We start from the raw sequence: 18,563 nt of genomic DNA, 5'->3' as shown, positions 1-18,563 counted from the left end.
TTACAACAATTATCGAAGTTACTGTAGTAATTATCGAAGTTGCTGCAACAACTTCGATACTTACTTAATTTCTGAAAAAAGATCTGATTGGAGGAGTCCATGAAAAAGTGATATTTATGATAAAAATAGAGGTGGTGGTACTGGTGGTAACGCCGAATGAGAAGATGATATTTGTTGTGACGTTGATAGCGATGGTAATAGAGAAGAAAGAAAAAAAAATAAGCGATAGTTATGTAGAGGAAGAAAATAATGGTAAATCTGAAAGAGGTGACAATGATAGTAATAGTGATAGTGGAGCAAGAGGAAGTGATAGCGGCATGCGGCAATGAAAAGGGTGTGGAAGAGTAGTGTCGATGGTATAGGAATATTTGTGTAAATTTGGGATAGAAATCTTTATGTAAATAATAAAACTTGAATATTTTAAAATTAATATCATTAACATTAATCATAAAATTATCACCTCTACTTAATATTTAATACTTATGTTACTCTTTTTTAATTTAAAATTTTCTTTTCACCCTTTATTAATTTACCCAATTAACTTAATTATAATTTAAATGAAATTTAATTCAAACTTTTCTTTCATCTCCTACTTAATTTTCTCAAGAAAGTACAATCTGTCGATTACACACCACGGCGGTGGCTTCTTCACATGGAAGCTGCGCTCAATTTCTCCTACGTATCACCCTAGTTTGCGTTGTCCTTGTTGCTTATCCTACTCCATTTGCCTCACCTCCTGAGAATTCGGTACCTGGAGATTCCAATAGTTATAATAATAAGACCAATAGCTCTAAACTGGAGATTGACGGTAAAATTATGTCGAAAGCTCGTGTTTACACCGATGTTAATGTGCTTCGTCCTAGGGAATATTGGGATTATGAAGCCCTTACTGTGCAATGGAGGTAAATTATTTATTTCTCCTTTTTTTTGTTAGTAATTCATGATTTAAATTATGTAATTTTTAATTGTTTATGTTATGATAAGCCTAGGTACAATAGACCCCGTGGCCTTCCCCGTACTGCATGTTCCAGGAACTTTAGTGCATTATGCTGCCTTTATGATGTCTCGGTTAATCGTTCTATTTTGTATTATTATTATTGGGAGAACCTTTAAGTGTTATATTGGGAACTTCTTTTTAAATGATAAGCGTGGTGTTCGAGCCAGCTTGCGTGTACCTCGACTAATTCCATAAGATATCTGTCACCTTCCATGAACTACCACTTTCAGGTAACTCTATCCACCAAGGCTAGAACAAATGAGAAGAACCACCTAATGATTGGTCTTTGCTGGGAATTGAATGCGAGACCTTATGATGCTCAATCCACTTTATTTACCACTATTTCACACCCTTGGGTGGAGTCATTGGTAGGATGTATTAGAGAATCTAGGTTGATTGCTCGATTATTATTATTATTATTATTATTATTGGGAGAAGAGGTTTTAGTGTTAGGTTGACAACTTTTTTTTTTTTTTGATAATCATTGTGTTTGGGTCGGTTGGCGGGCACCTTGACTAATTCCATGGGATACCTGGCACTTTCCAACAACAATAACTACGTATCAGGTAACTATGTTCACCAAGTTTAGAACAAATGGAAAGAATCACATAGTGTTTTGTCTTTTCTGGGAACTGGAGACCTTCTGTTGCTAACCTTTTGAATCAATCACTAGGATACAATCTTGGGTGCTTGGTAGGTGGAGAACCTTAAGGGGTCGTTTGATAGGATGTATTAGAGAATCTAATATATGTATTAGTTATAGTATTATTTTATCCTTTGTTTGGTAAAGTTTTTAGCCTATGCATTATTAGTATATATCAAACCATAGTATTAGCAATACATGGGCTATTCATACATGAATAAGCATGGGTAAAGACAGAACTGCCCTTAATACACCAAACCAGGTGGATAGAAAATAGTTCTAGGCTTCCAGCATAACAAAATTATAGCATTATGATGTACCCTATTCAGTACTATCTTGTACACTTTACGAAACGATCCTTGATTGTATAGAACTTTTGTCTTAAAGATAATTATGTATTATTAGGAACCAAATTCATATAGCTAACCTGACCAGTATGGGTCGAGGCGTAGTTGATTGATTGGTTGATTAATTGGTGTAGGGATTATGAAGCCCATAAGATTCGTTTGCTAGCTGGTTAAGAGTTATGCAAGTATTAGTGAGGTAGGGATTAGTTATTTATGGAATCTATATATTATTTTATGCAGGTATTAGTTTTGCTTGGTTTAGGTATACATGTATTTGTTATTCCATCTCCCACCTACCTTAAATAATACATACATGTTTTAGGTATCCATTTGTTTTTCAATTTTTTTTAAAAAACATAGATTCTTTCATAGTCGGCTTTTGAGCGCTTGTATGCGGTAGAGGAGAAAGGCGGGGATATGAAGTTGTATAGGCTTGCCAGGGTTAGGGGGCGGAGGGCTCGCTACCTTTACCAAGTGAAGTGCATTAAAAGGGAGGAGGACAAGTGTTGGTTGAGGATGCCCTCATTAGGAGGAGGTGACAGTCCTATTTCCATAGACTTTTGAACGAGGAGAGGAACAAAGGTTTTGTGCTGGGGACTTGGAAAATTTAGAGAGGTGTCGCGATTATGGTTATTGTAGGCGTATCAAGGTTGAGGAGTCAAGGGTGCTATTCGTAAGGTGCTTAAGGGTAGGGCGATTAGGCCAGATGAGATTCTAGTGGGTTTTTAGAAGAGCACTGGCAGGATCGGTTTGGAGTGACTGACAAGGTTGTTTAGCATCATTTTTAGGGCGGCGAAGTTGCTTAAAGCTTGGATATGGAGTACGATGATTCTATTATCTCAGAACAAAGGGGGACATTCAGAGTTGCAACAACCATAGGGCTATCAAGTTGTTGAGTCATACTATAAAGGTTTGGAAAAGGGTGGTAGAATTGAAGCTGAGAAGGATTGTGACTATTTTCGAGAATCAGTCCGGTTTCATGCCGAGTCGCTCGACTACTAAGGTCATTCACCTCTTGAGGAGATTAGTGGAACAGTTTAGGGAGAGAAAGAATGACTTGCTCATGGTATTCATCGATCTTGAGAAGGAGTATGACAAAGTCCCCAGGGAGATTCTGTAGAGGTGCTTGGAGCCTAGAGAGGTGCCCGTGGCATACACTAAGTCGATTCAGGACATGTATGTCGGCGCGAAGACTTATGTGAGGACGGTAGGAGGAGATTCAGAGCACTTTACTGTTTTGACAGGGTTGCACCAAGGATCGACTCTTAGCCCGTTTTTATTTGCTTTGGTGATGGATGTTTTGATGCAGTGTATTCAAGGGGAGGTGCTTTGGTGTATGTCATTTTCTAATGATGTTGTACTGATTGATGATACTTGGGGAGGAGTTAATGATAAGTTGGAGGTTTGGAGATAGATCCTTGAGTCTAAAGGATTTAGGTTGAGCAGGACCAAGACGAAGTACTTGGAATGTAAGTTTAGTGATTTGTTGCATGATGTTGATGTGGTAGTGAAACTGGATTCTCAGTCCATTCAGAAGAGGGAGAGTTTCAAGTATCTTGGTTCTATGATTCAGGGGAATAGTGAGATTGATGAGGATATCACACATCGTGTTGGTGCAGGGTGGTTGAAATGGAGGCTTGCTTTGAAGTTTTGTTTGATAAGAAGGTGTCTCCTAAGCTTAAAGGTAAGTTCTATAGAGTGACAGCCCAACCAGTTATGTTGCATGGAGCAGAGAGCTTAAAGGTAAGTTCTACAGAGTGACAGTTCAACCAGCTATGTTGTATGGAGCAGAGTATTGGCCAGTTTAGAACTCCCACAGCCAAAAGTTGAAGGTGGCGGAGACAAGGATGTTATGATGGATGTGTGGACTTTCCAGGAGAGATAGGGTTAAAAATGTGATTATTCGGGAGAAGGTGGGAGTGACTTCGGTGGAGGACAAGATGCGATAAGTGAGGTTGCGATGGTTCGGGCATGTGATGAGGAGGTGTATGGATGCTCTAGTACAGAGGTGTGAGAGGCTGGCTATGGATGATTTTAGGTGGGTTAGAGGTAGGCTGAAGAAATATTGGAGGGAGGTGATTAGGCATGACATGGAACAGTTACAGCTTACTGAGGACATGACCCTTGATAGGAAGGTATGGAGAACGTGGATTAGGATAGAGGGTTAGTGGGTAGGAGTACGTCCGTAATAGTAAGAAAGAGTACTTTGTTTGTATCTGTGCTTGTAGTTTCTTGTTCGTGGTGTTTTGGTGATGTCTATGATTTTGAATAGATAGTTTATAGTATTACCTTGTGAGTGTCTTATTTCCTTTATTATCTAGCGGCGTGTTATCCCATTTTGTTGTTTGCGTGTATGCTTTTGTTTGTTATGCTGTAGTTTGTCTGGAACAATCTCTCTACTTCATCCGAGGTAGTGGTATGGACTGCGTACACTTTACCCTCCCAGACCCCACTTTGTGGGAATACACTGGGTGTTGTTGTATAGATTCTCTTATAACTTATACATATTTTAGTTATGCTGGTTTTTAAAATGCAAACCAGACACCATATTGATTTTATATACGAATAACTTACTTCCTAACCAGCTACCAAACATGATATTAGTTGTGGAGTTCTTAATGCATGAATAACTTGCTTCATTACTAGCTACCTCTTGGCATTACCCATCTTACACCAATAATACTTCAACAGAAATTCCTGTCCTACCTTGACAAGTTGCAATGAAGTAGAAGGTGATTAGCAGTCTCCTCAGCTTTTTCACATCGAAAATACATGCTTCCTGGTGTCCCAAAGAAGCAATCCATCCAAATCAGACAACCTTGGTGGGAGCCTTGGTCTTCCAAAGCATTTCTATGGCCATGATACCTCCCATTGCCCCTCATGTTTCTCTAATGCTCTATAACTGTTCTTTACAGAGAATTTCTTGTCAATGCTCACTAACTAGATCAAAGAATCCACGTTATCCTCAATTATAACAGTAGTGTTCAACTGCTACAACAATTGGAAGAATTCTTCAAATTCCCAATCATTTCGCCTTCTCCTAGAATTTTTTCCATCCTGAACTTGGGTAGAATTCATCCAGAAGTCCATCCTTGTTATTAGAACAACTACACATTGTTGGGAATTTTGTTTTAAGGCACTCTTCCTACCCAAACATCTTTCCTGAATTCAATCTTGCATCTATTTCCCACCTTTACTCTTGCGTGTGTTCAAAAGACCAAGTGGGTAGGGTCTAAGGCTAGGGATGTGGATGGTTACAAGCTGTGGTACTTTGGGAGCGAGAGGCGTAGGAATGGAGTTGGCATCTTAGTAGATGAAGAGCTTAGAGGTCAGGTAGTAGAGGTGAGGAGGATCAACGACAGGTTGATGACTATTAAGTTGGTCATTCGGGGGTTTACCCTGAACGTGTGTAGTGCTTATGCGCCGCAAGTGGGATCGGAGGGGGAGGAGAAGATGCGGTTTTGGGAGGCTTTGGAGGAGGTGGTGAGAGGCGTGCCTAGTTCGGAGAAGATTGTTGTAGCAGGGGATTTCAACGGGCACATCGGAACGTTACCAGGAGGCTTTGGTGATGTGCATGGTGCTTTTGGTTTTGGGGAGAGAAATGAAGAGGGGGCTACCCTATTGGAGTTTGCGAGGGCTTTTGGGCTGGTGGTGGTGAACTCGGGCTTCCCGAAGAAGGACGAGCACCTGATCACCTTTCGAAGTGCGATAGCCAGGACCCAGATTGACTTTTTGTTGCTTAGGAAAGGAGATAGGGCGTTGTGTAAGGACTGTAAAGTCATCCCGAGTGAGAATCTTTCGACCCAGCATAGGCTCTTGGTTATGGATTTGGGTATAAAGAAGAATAGAAAGAGGAGGAGTAAGGAGTGTAGACCTAGAATTAAGTGGGGCGGCCTGACGCCAGTGAATGCGTGGGAGATAGGGGAGAGGTTGGCGGGAATGGGGGTGTGGGAGTGTAGGGGGGACGTGGATAGTATGTGGGACAGGGCGGCAAGGTGCATCAGGGAGAATGCAAGTGAGGTGTTGGGTGTTTCTAGGGGCCGGGCCGGGCACTATCGGGGGGATTGGTGGTGGAATGAAGAGGTGGAGAAGAAAGTGGGGACCAAGAAAGGGGCGTATGCTAAGTTGGTGGAGAGTAAGGACGAAGAGGAGAAGCGGGTAAACAGGAAAGAGTACAAGCTAGCGAGGAAGGAGGCTAAGTCAGCAGTCACGGCAGCTAAGACGGCCGCTTTTGAGAGCTTGTATGCAGGGTTACAGGGGAAAGGAGGGGAGAAAAAGTTGTTTAGACTCGCTAAGGCTAGGGAGAGGAAGGGTCGTGACCTCGATCAGGTGAGGTGCATTAAGGGGGAGGACGGTAGAGTGTTGGTGGAGGACGGCCACATTAAGAATAGATGGCAGTCGTACTTTCATAGGCTCTTGAATGACGAAGGGGATAGAGCTATTGTGTTAGGGGAACTGGAGCACTTAGAGGAGTGTCGGGATTTTAGCTATTGTAGACGTTTTAAGGTAGAAGAGGTTAGACAGGCTGTTCGCAGGATGCGAAGGGGTAGGGCGACGGGGCCAGATGAGATACCGGTGGAGTTTTGGAAGTTCGTTGGAGAGGCTGGTGTAAGGTGGTTGACTAGATTGTTTAATGAAATCTTCAGGACGGCAAAGATGCCCGAGGCTTAGAGGTGGAGTACCATGATCCCTCACTATAAGAATAAAGGGGACATTCAGAGTTGCAATAACTATAGGGGGATTAAGTTATTGAGTCACTCTATGAAGATCTGGGAGAGAGTGGTCGAGGTGAGGCTGAGACGGATAGTGTCTATTTCGGAAAACCAGTTCGGATTTATGCCCGGCCGCTCGACGACGGAGGCAATCCACCTGGTACGGCGGTTGGTGGAACAGTATAGGGAAAGGAAGAAGGACCTGCATATGGTGTTTATCGACCTGGAGAAGGCTTACGACAAAGTCCCCAGGGAGGTGCTTTGGAGATGCTTGGAGGTGAGTGGAGTACCGTTGGCATATATCAGAGTAATTAAGGATATGTATGATGGAGCGAAAACCCAGGTGAGGACGGCGGGAGGAGACTCAGAACATTTCACTGTCCTGACAGGATTACACCAGGGATCTACTCTTAGTCCCTTTTTGTTTGCGTTGGTGATGGAGGTGTTGACGCAGCGTATTCAAGGGGAGGTGCCGTGGTGTATGCTTTTTGCAGACGATGTAGTTCTGATAGATGAGATTCGAGGGGGTGTGAATGACAAATTAGAGGTGTGGAGGCAAACCCTTGAGTCTAAAGGGTTCAGGGTGAGCAGAAGCAAGACAGAGTATGTGGAATGCAAGTTTAATGACGTGAGGCGGGAGAATGAGGTAGTAGTGAAGCTGGAAGCACAGGAGGTATGTAAGAGGGATAATTTCAAGTATCTTGGGTCCGTGATCCAGAGTAACGGTGAGATTGACGAGGATGTCTCGCACCGTATTGGGGCGGGGTGGATGAAGTGGAAGCTCGCGTCGGGGGTGCTGTGTGATAAGAAGGTGCTGCTTAAGCTTAAAGGCAAATTCTACAGAGTGGTAGTCCGTCCGGCCTTGTTGTATGGAGTGGAGTGTTGGCCAGTCAAGAACTCCCACATCCAAAAAATGAAGGTGGCAGAAATGCGGATGTTGCGCTGGATGTGTGGGCTGACTAGAGGGGATAGAGTTCGGAATGAGACTATCCGGGAGAAGGTTGGTGTGACTTCAGTGGAGTGCAAGATGCGGGAAGCCCGATTGAGATGGTTCGGACACGTGAAGAGGAGGGGCATGGATGCTCCGGTCCGTAGGTGTGAGAGGCTAGCGTTGGATGGTTTTAGACAGGGTAGGGGTAGGCCGAAGAAGTACTGGGGTGAGGTGATTAGGCGGGACATGGAGCAGTTACAGCTCACCGAGGACATGACCCTAGATAGGAAGGGCTGGAGGACGCGAATTAGGGCAGAGGACTAGGGCCAGTTTGGGTCGCTAGTGTAGGGAATTACTTGGTGGGGGTTTTATTCCTGTTATGATTCCGTGTTTCGTGTTCCATGTTTTATTACGAATCTGTGTGCTTTCCTGTGCTTTCCTCTGTTTTATATTACTTATGGGTGACGTATTTATGTTATGTAATCTGCTTCTGTGCTTTACTATGTGTTTGTGTGGTATCTCGTGCCTTGAGTCGGGGGTCTATCGGAAACAGCCTTTCTACTTCTTTAGAGGTAGAGGTATGGACTGCGTACATCTTACCCCCCCAGACCCCACTAGGTGGGAATACACTGGGTTTGTTGTTGTTGTTGACTCTTATATAGTTCTGTTATTCTGTCCATAATTTGCAAATTCTTCTCCAAACGCCACCTCTAGCTTTGCTAGAGTTGGACCAGGGCTCCATTGTCATTTTTTTAAAAGACATATTTGACATCAACAATTTTTTCAATATGGCATTGGTTTCTTCATTGTACCTCTATGATCATTTAAACAATAAGCTTTGCTGTGTAGCATCAAGTTTTCAACTCCCCGTCCTCCACTCTTTTGTTTCTTGTTAACCTTTATCATCTAGCCAATTGCATCTTCTTATTTGAATTTCTTTGCCACGAGAATTGGTTTCTCATAGAATTCACTTTCTTTTCCACACCAGAGGGGATTGGAAAAAGCTGCATCATGTAATTGGGATTCCATCCAAAACACATTAACTAAGGTCCATTTTCTTCCAAAAGATAAATGTTTTCCTCCATGAAGTCAACTTGTTTGTACGCTTATCTAAGTGGGTGTTTGGATATAAGAATTGTGAAATTTGAAAAACTAGAATTTTTTTTCAAATTGAAAATGGTATTTGGAAATTGGAGTTGTGTCTGAACATGAATACAAATTGGAGTTGTTTTTGAATTTTTATTGAGTAATTTTGGAGCGAAAATTGTGAAAACTATTTTTGGAGTTTTTCGAATTCCGGAAAATTGTAACAATATATGGGGGTGTTTGGCCATCAGAATTTTCACTTTTTTTCGAAAAATTATTTCACTTTATTGAAAATTGTAATGTTTGGTCATAAGAATTCCAAATGTAATTTGGAATTGTATTTGGGAAAGTGAAAACAAGTTGAGGGAAAGTGTAAACAAGTTAAACTTGTTTTCATTTTTTTCACTTTTTCTTCTATCACAAAAAGTCAAAAACAACTCCAATTTATATTCATGGCCAAACAGAACTCCAACTCCAACTCCAAAAAATTTTGGTTTTCATGGCCAAACACCTACAATGTATTCTGAAAAATGTGAAAACTACCCATGGCCAAACGGGCACTATGACTCCTTGCCATATATTCTGTCCATTCTTCCTTGTTTCCAGTGGAAGGCAAGATACACTGTGGGACAACTCTCTACATTGCATCCTAAATGGTCAACCAATTCTTGAACATAATTGTGTGCATTAATACTAAATACACTGCTTTTGGACAGGTTTACCTTAAGGCCCGTAACAGCTTCAAAACACAGTAAAATCTCAGGAATTGCTCTTTTTTTGGCTTCACACATAAGAAGAGTGTCATCAGCATAAAGTATGTGCAAAATAACCATACTCCCCCTCCCTCCAATTCCTCTGAGCCACTCTAAACTCTCTGCCTTAGCATTCTGTTTAAGACCATCATCAACACCGAAAGGTATAGTATGTATGGAGACAATGGATCACTGTGCCTCAATCCTTTCAAGATTTAAAGAGTCCTTAGGGAGTTTGAAAATCTGACAGTACTGATTTTGCTATAGACATTTAAATATTCATTCGTTCCATAAATTTAATACACGTGACCAGTTTACAGAATCATAAGGTTTTTCTGAATCAAGTTTGTTGACTCTTAAAAAGTTATTCAACACTTCCATTCGCCAATTTATCTATCACCAATTTGAGTCTTTCCACCAACAGTTTTGCCACAATCTTATAAACACTGTCCAGCAGACTAATTGGCTTGAAATCTTTCATTTCTACCAACCCTTTCTTTTTTGGAATCAAGGTAATATAAATAGAGTTGAAACTCATTACAAATGTGCTTGAAAGAAGTCAAGACAGCTTTACTGCCTTCCGCACATCCTCTTTTAGCTGTATTCCAACAACAATAACAACAACATACCCAGTGAAATTCCACAAGTGGGGAAAGGATGGTAGAGTGTACATAGACCGTACCACTACCTTCTGTAAAAAAATTCAATTGAAACCATTTGGGTCTGGTGCCTTTTCTCCTTAAAAGTATCTTCCTTATCCCTTCTACTTTCTCCATAGTGAATGGGCTCTGCAGCCACACTTGTCTTCCTTTGAACTTCTCTTTAAGTTACATTCTATACATGTTGGTCTCCATAGCTCAGTTTAGAAAAGAGATTTCCATAGAACACCAAAATATGATAATTGATTCTCTTCTCATTATCCACCAGCTCCCCTTCAGTAACTAGTTTATTGTCCAATTGTACCTTTTTTTTTGAGAATTACTAGTACATTGTACCTTACCTTGGATGTGTGGGCTTACTAGCGGAAATGCGGATGTTGCGTTGGATGTGTGGGCTTACTTCGGGAGATAGGGTTAGGAATGAGACTATCTTGGGAAGGTGGGAGTGGCTTCGGTGGAGGACAAGATGCGGGAAGTGAGGCTGAGCTGGTTCGGGCATGTGATGAGGAGGGGCATGAATGCCCAGTTCGTAGATGTGAGAGAATAGCTTTGGATGGTTTCAGGCGGGGTAGTGGTAGGCCGAAGAAATACTGGAGAGAGGTGATTAGACGTGACATGGAGCAGTTACAACTTACTGTGGACATGACCCATGATAGGAAGGTATGGAAGACGCGAATTAGGTTAGAAGGCTAGTGCATGTGGGTGAGTCGTAGCCAGTAGTTAGGAGAGCTTTGGGGTAGCCCGGCTGGTAGTCTTAGGGCTGTGTCCATAGGTTGGAGCTGCTAGTAGGAGGGTATGGGTGTGGTGGGTGCCTTCGGGTTGTTAGTGTAGGGGATTACTTTATGGGTGCCTTATTTTTGTTATTCCATCTTGTTTTATGTTTATTACGACGTTGTTTACTATTCTTTGTCTTGAGCGGGGGGTCTATTGGAAACAACCTCTCTACTTCTCCGGAGGTAGCAGCGTGGACTGCGTACATTTTGCCCTCCCAGACCCCACTATATGGGAATACACTGAGTTTTTTGTTGTTGTTGTTGTTGTACCAGTACATTGTACCTTGTGTGCATTTGCCATCTAATGGAAATATTTTGTAGTTTATACCCTTTCATGACCCAAAGGCATATATGGTTTTTGTCTCCAGGACACTTATTATTTTGCAATACCTTCAAGCACCTTGTCAAGTAATGTCCTTTCAGATACAGACTAGTTCTGTTCCTGTTCCCCTTTCTCCTCTCTCCTGATGGTCCCTTCTCTTTATTCTTCCTTCCTTCCAAGCTTCCAAATACTTCCTTATTCCATTTTTAGTATCATTTTTAGCAATATTAGAAAGCATCATGTTTTCCTTCTACATTTAAGAGTTCCACCATTTATTTGCCTTTTCGATGAGCTCCTGGTTCTCAAACCACATATTTGAACTTGATTATCCTTTTCCCTTTTCCCATTCTCCACATTCAAGAATAGTAGTACAGTAATTTGATGACATTCTGGACAACACTCTTTGCTTTAGAATTTGAATTACTCATCCCATTTCTCTGAGACAAGAAATCTACCCAGCCTTGAAACTATGTTATTATAGACGCCTCTGAACCATGTAAAATATGCCTCGATGAAGTGGAAGATCAATCAAAGAAAGGTCATTTATCATTCTGGAGGACTTCCTCATTGATCCCGTATATCTTGCCCTCCCCCGCTTCTCGTCTTCGAATCGGTTGTATTGAAATCTACCCTCACTGCACATGGATAATAACAGCTAGTTCTGTCAACAGCTTCGTGCTCAATTTCCTGCCACAAGGCCATGTACTACCATAAATGTTAATGGAGCGTGTGTTAGTATCTTCCTCCATAACAGTGGCAGAACATTGTCAATAAGCTTATCTTGCATTTCCATCTCCTTTTGTTCCAAAAGAAAATGATGCCTTCAGATCCTTTCTGAGTTACTTGCTATATGTACAAATTTTTATAACCATTTTGTTTGGCCTTAAGTCATTGGTGATATATTTTACTTGAAGTAAAGAGCAATTCAAAAGAACTATGAAAACCTTTTCTTGCAAAAGAGAGAGTATGTTGTTAATCTAAGTTCTGTGATGTTTTTCTTTTCAAGTTCCAAGTCCTCTGATGTTTTGGAATCACACTACTGGGCCTCGTTTGACAATTTAATCTTGCTTCAGCTAAATCCTGTTAGGATGATGGTACCGGGAATTTCATTAGTTTTTGTTTCAGTTCAGAATCCTCTTTTTGAGTAGTTCAACTTTAATAAAAGCAGGGACATTGTATTATTCTCATTAAGCCTTCCTCCTGTTATATTATTCCAGTGATCAGGATGACTATGAGGTTGTTCGGAAAGTTGGAAGAGGAAAATATAGTGAAGTTTTTGAAGGTATAAATGTTAACAGCAACGAGAAGTGCATAATCAAGATCCTGAAACCTGTTAAGAAGAAAAAGGTACAAGTTCTGTATATTCACCATAGGTTACTGGTACTCTTTGTAACAGGTGGCTGCGTTGTGTTTCTATTGAGCAATGCTGATTAGGCAAATGTCACAAGTTCAAACCATGTGGACAACAGTCTAGTGTTTAAGTTTAAGTGGAGAAGGTTTAAATGGAGGGTAAATTATCCACCAAATTTGAACCGTGCACCAACTGGCTTCAAGGATTTGTCGGTGATAAAAAATAAAAAGATTCTGTTTGGCAGAGAAATTTAATTGTAAATTGGTTATTTCCTTTCTTGTACAAAGTTGCTATCACCTTGCATATCACATAATACTTTCTGGTAACCTAACATTTGATAAAATCATAGCCTTGTAAAGAATGTTGTATCTATCTTATGAAACTTGCCTATGGTCAAATCAAATCTGTTTGTATGTGTTGATTCACTGTCTATGCATATCTGGGAAGTAGGTAGCTTTTGCTCATGTGGAACTCTGTAAAAAGTAGTATGTCTGTAAAATTGGTGGCTTCAGTCATGTTGAATATCTAAAATGTAGGTCAGATTTTATTGAGCTTATTTTAGTCAGTTTGGTATCATTAAGTATCCGCTTGTGCATGTCTTTTCTATCTTCTCTAGTCTCTAATTTTGAACTTCGTCAGCCAAATAATTTCGTTGCATTAGTTTACATACTTTTGAACTTTTATTGATCGTATTTGTGTAGATCAAGAGAGAGATCAAAATCTTGCAGAACCTCTGTGGTGGACCAAATGTTATCAAACTCCTTGATATCGTCAGAGATCAGCACTCAAAAACTCCAAGCTTAATTTTCGAGTATGTGAACAATACAGATTTCAAATTACTGTACCCAACATTAACGGATTATGACATACGCTACTACATATATGAGCTTCTCAAGGTAAAGGGATATCCATTTGATTACAGCCACTATTTCTCCTCCTCATGGTCTGCCTTGTTTCAGTTTCCTTCTTTCTTTCATATGACTGAAGATATTAGTTTTATGCATTTCTTATTTTTATCTAGCCATAGGTTTTCCTATCCCATGTGACTTTTTATGTTGACCAGGATTTGGGAGTTCCATTTTTATATGCAGAATCTCTCTTTTTGATCAGAGATGAGGTTTTGGAAGCACTTGAGAATTTTATAGATGTGTTCTAATTTTCTTTTGACTGAATCTGCTAAGTGAATTCCTTAGCATTTATGAGCTAACACTGTTATAGAAGGCAAACTTTGTGATTTGTAATTATGTCCTTTCCCCAAATTAAAAGTGAATTCTTATAACAGGAGCTTTATGGATTACAACATACCGATGTAATTCCACAAGTGGGGTATGGGGAGGGTGGTTTTTGCACAAATCTTATCCCTACCTTGTGAAGGTAGGGAGATTGTTTTGAAAGACCTTCGGCTATATCTAAGTAACCTTGGATTTATATTGCCTTGTTAATCAAAATATAAGTTATGTTTCAACAATCTTAAATAACTATTTGCTACATATATTATATATTTATTAGTTGTATCCGTGCGCGGATCCATCTCCCCGAATTCTAAAATTCATGCTACGAATCCGACCTCTAGATCCACACTCAATTACCTGCACCCGAGTCTGAGCAACATAGTTTGGGGTACTTTGGCTGGTTTCTAGACTATATTAAGTATATGGAATAGACAGACGGATCTCACGGCATTAATTTGGTATAAAGTATTCTTGAACTTCGAAATTGCAGCTATTTTAGTAGACCAGTGTGAAGGAGAAGTGAAAAGATGGGTAATGAAGTACTCCAAGAACTGCATGTACCTAAGGAGCATGCATAACTATCCATTTTACCGTGGCTCTGAGGATGGGGTTAAAATCTCCATGTCACTAGGGTTTGATGCTTCTGCTCTCTAGGTACCCTTGGTTTCCCATAACTGCTTAATGCATTGGAGTTAGATATCCATACCTGCTTAATACTTTAGAGTTAACTGTGTTTTTCAGTGTGATCTTTGGAGTTGATTTTTTCTTGAGACCTACACTAGCATGTTTGTCTCAAGAGGCAAGGGCCAAGCCCCAATACTGGGATCCTACTTTTCTATCGTGAAGCTACTTCGTCCTCGCACATACTTTGCAATTCACTTGAGCAGAAAGCTGCCTAGGTTTTATATGTTCTATCCTGGTGTACATAAGAAAGAATTTGAACTTCCCGAGCCTTGTACTCCAAATGGTTTGTGTGGAGTAGGGACCTTAAGTAAAAATATTCGTAGTGTTTGTTGTTTCTAAAATGACTAGTACCTGAAAAGTACACCTGTATCTTGTTCATCCCGAATGATTTTTTTTTCTGTAGTGTATTATTTCTTCTCTGTTCTTTTTTTCCAGTTATGGTTCTCTTTGAAAGGTATAGGTACTAAAGGAGAAAAAAGATGGGACTTTTTCTTCTTTGAGTTCAATGTAATAACTGTTTTTGTCCTTTTAATTTAACATAACTAGGTCTTACAGCCATCAGTAAGCTTTCATTAACAAAAAATCCATAGAGAAGAAGGGTGTTCTTTATTTTTTGATGAAGTTATGTGCTTCATTAGAGAAAAGCATCAAGAAGATGCAACTTACAAAAGGAATCTGCTAGCAATTAACAAAAAACCCATAGGGAAGAAGGATGTTCTTTATTTTTTGATGAAGTTATGTGCTTCATTCAAGAAAAGCATCAAGAAGATGCAACTTACAAAAGGAATCCGCTAGCAATTACAAGTAGAAAAGAAGGGTGTGTTTTGGGGGCTGGGTGTCGAGTTTACAAACAGAACTGCTTGCTGAAGGGTATTACTCTATGCAACAATTCTAAGATGAATTGGGTTCCTCCAACCTGCGATGACCTTAAAAGTCTCTTTCAGTTATATGTTGATGCTCAGCGGAAACCTTCTTTATACTAGCAAGTTGATAAACAAAATAACTCATTGTTTCTTACTGTCTTTAAGGTTGCATTACTTCTCAAAATAAAGCTTCTTATAACAGTTGTTAAGTTCGGCATTGGCCTATTCCTTATGTAAATTATGTGGAGTAAGTGGGAATTGAAGCTTCTTTATGAACCTGCAGGCACTAGACTATTGCCATTCACAGGGAATAATGCATAGAGATGTCAAGCCACATAACGTTATGATAGATCATGAGTTGCGGAAGCTTCGGTTGATAGACTGGGGTCTTGCTGAATTTTACCAGCCAGGAAAGGAATATAATGTCCGTGTGGCTTCAAGGTAAGACATATTTTGCTAAAACTGATTGGTAGAATAGGTGCAGTTGCTGTGACAGAAGTAGGTCTTCTTTATAGTTTCTTATTGTAAGTGGTTCTTTCTATTTTTGTTTTACAAAATATTGTCTGGGAAATTTGAGCTTGTAGTTTGAAAAGAACTGTAGGTCTTTGTTAAATTAGCTGTTTAGTTATGGATTACACTGCCTCAGATAACATAAGATATTTATCATCTATGTAAGTTGGCTATTGGTGTTTATATTTTTGAAATTTCCATCTCAAAATGTGTTTTTTTTTTTTTTTTTGAGAATGGCGACATTTATTTCCATCTCAAAATGTTTATGATGCGACTTCCCAACCATGAGGTCGTGGGTGACCCCTTCAAAGGGAACTTCATCCACATTGATATGCTAGCAGAAATAGACTGCTGGGCTTCACTATATCTATTCCTAGGTGTCATTTGTTATGATCTATATGGAAAATTAATCATGATATATAATTTAGTACAACTTTATCCAATGCTTGGTTGTAATTTAAATCATGTATAACTTAATACACCAACTGGTGCATTATTTTATACTGCCAACATGGAATAACTAATCCATGCATAACTTATACATGTCTAAAGTACGAAAGGGGCAAACCTATCATTATCTTTTTCCTAGAAACCAATGAAGGCCAAGCATCCAGGGTATAATTGTAAACTGGGAATCCATTACTTTTTAGTTTACAGAGTTGATAAATATTTTAGATGATCTTGTATATCTAATTTTAGCGCAATGAACCAAACTTCTAATAAGAAATAGTCTCCATATTACAAATCCATGCATAACTAATACCTGCATGAATAACTATACATCATACCCCTTGGAGTTAAGATTGCCAAGTGGAGCTCTTTGCAGTAAACCATTTAATGGAGTGTACCCTTTCCAGCTTGTATGTTTGCTGGAGTTGACAAAAAAATCTGCAAACTGCTCTCCATGAATCTGTAAATGATGCGAGAGCAGTCAAATTTTGCTTTGAGAATGTTCGAAAATGGTTCAGGTTAAACGAGAACCAACGTAAGGTTAAGTCGGTCACATAGTGTAAATTTACGGTACATAATGTATCAAAATATTTTAGTGGCCATTGGTTTGATTGCGTCCCCTCTTCTTGGTCTATAAAAGGCTATCACAGCAAGTTTAAATATGTTTTTGTTTGTTTTTCAGATACTTCAAGGGCCCTGAACTTCTAGTTGACTTGCAAGACTATGACTATTCTTTGGACATGTGGAGCCTTGGATGCATGTTTGCAGGAATGGTAAGAAGCTTTACGCCATTACATGGTGCTTCATCCATATTCCTAGATCTGAGGTTTTGGGCCTTCTGAAATTAGGCCCACAAGTTTTTTAGAGATTGCATTATGCATTAATTTTTATCGTCTTGTTAATTGTGCTTAATAGGCGTATTATTCTTTATGCAGATCTTCCGCAAGGAACCTTTCTTCTATGGCCATGATAACCAGGATCAGCTTGTCAAAATTGCTAAGGTAACCTGTTCGGCTAAAGCTTTCTGCTCTCGCAGTCTCCTGCATAGTGTCTTTCTGGATCAGAATCTGGTTCAACGAGGTCTGTGTCCCAAACGTTATCCCTTTGCATGCCTCGAAACAAATTCTGCAGCTAGGTCGATGGCTTATAATACTCCTGATGTTAGCTTCATCTAGTTACGTCAACAGTAGAGTAGTCAGTTGTTTGAATGAGAGGAAACGTTATCAGGTGCAAGTAGATCTTACCTATTTGATTGGAGTTGATGGAGAATTATCTTTTTAGGTACTTGGAACTGATGAGTTGAATGCATATTTGCACAAGTATCAATTAGAGCTTGATCCTCAGCTGGAGGCTATGGTTGGGAGGTATGCTTCAGGCTCTCATCTTTAACCTTGTTAATATTTTATCACCCATCGCAAACCTATTGAAGTGAATTGCTCTCTCAATTCCTTCTTAATATGCATGGTTGGTGCATGATATGTGCATGAGATTTAGTACATTAGGCTACTTTTTTTTTAAATCATAACAATCAAAATAAATTGACTGCATTTCAAAATTACAATAATTATAGAATAATTTTTTTAAAAATCTCATAGCATGATATCAAAATGAGTCCGGCAAACTAACATAATAATCCCTCCGTTTAAAAAAGAATGGCCTACTTTGACTTGGCACAAAGTTTAAGAAAATAAAGAAGACTTTTGAATCTTGTGGTCTTAAATTAAAGTTGTAGCAAATGTACCAAAATGCCCTTTAATCTTGTGGTGCTAAACATGCCATGTGGAAAGTTGAAACTAAAGTATTGCTAAAAAGGGAAATGAGTCATTCTTTTTTAAACGAACTAAAAAAGAAAGTATGTCATTCTTTTTGAAACGGAGAGAGTATATATTTAATTTTTGTAAGAAAAGAAAACCAACATAATATTGAAGGAAAAAGAAACAGCAAATGATAGAAATTTTTGTTGCATTTTTTTTGTATTTGTTCAATTAAATTTATTGTGTAAATATACTTTCTCTCTCTTGTTAGTTTTATTCTTACTTTAAAATAGACAAATGGATCCACTTATCCAATTGTCAAAAAACTAATGGGGCACACCTTTTGTTGGTTGTGCGTCAACCATAATCTCTCCCTACCCTCTCTCTCTCTCTCTCGCCCCGACCCCCGTCGCCGTCGCCGACCTTCGGCGCCGACCCGACCTCCGGCCCCGACCCCCGGTCCCCGGCACCGACCTCCATCGCCGCTCTAACGGCCC

The 18,563-nt window shown here is 39.7% G+C and overlaps 1 protein-coding gene across 1 annotated transcript; it reads left to right on the top strand.

The window, feature by feature from the left end:
* Positions 1-442: 442 nt before the first annotated feature.
* On the top strand, positions 443-17,676 carry LOC107868086 (casein kinase II subunit alpha-2; the record flags this gene model as incomplete). Its single annotated transcript, XM_047405486.1, is given in 7 exon segments — positions 443-902; positions 12,440-12,569; positions 13,275-13,469; positions 15,636-15,793; positions 16,995-17,085; positions 17,248-17,313; positions 17,594-17,676. Coding segments are annotated over 7 exon segments (809 nt in total), but the record flags the coding sequence as incomplete, so codon positions are not given.
* Positions 17,677-18,563: the final 887 nt, after the last annotated feature.

The sequence above is a fragment of the Capsicum annuum genome, unplaced genomic scaffold (genome assembly GCF_002878395.1).
Source record: "Capsicum annuum cultivar UCD-10X-F1 unplaced genomic scaffold, UCD10Xv1.1 ctg79034, whole genome shotgun sequence".
Lineage (NCBI taxonomy): Eukaryota > Viridiplantae > Streptophyta > Magnoliopsida > Solanales > Solanaceae > Capsicum > Capsicum annuum.
Note: the sequence above shows the minus strand (reverse complement) of the source record. Positions and strands in the feature narration are given on the sequence as shown.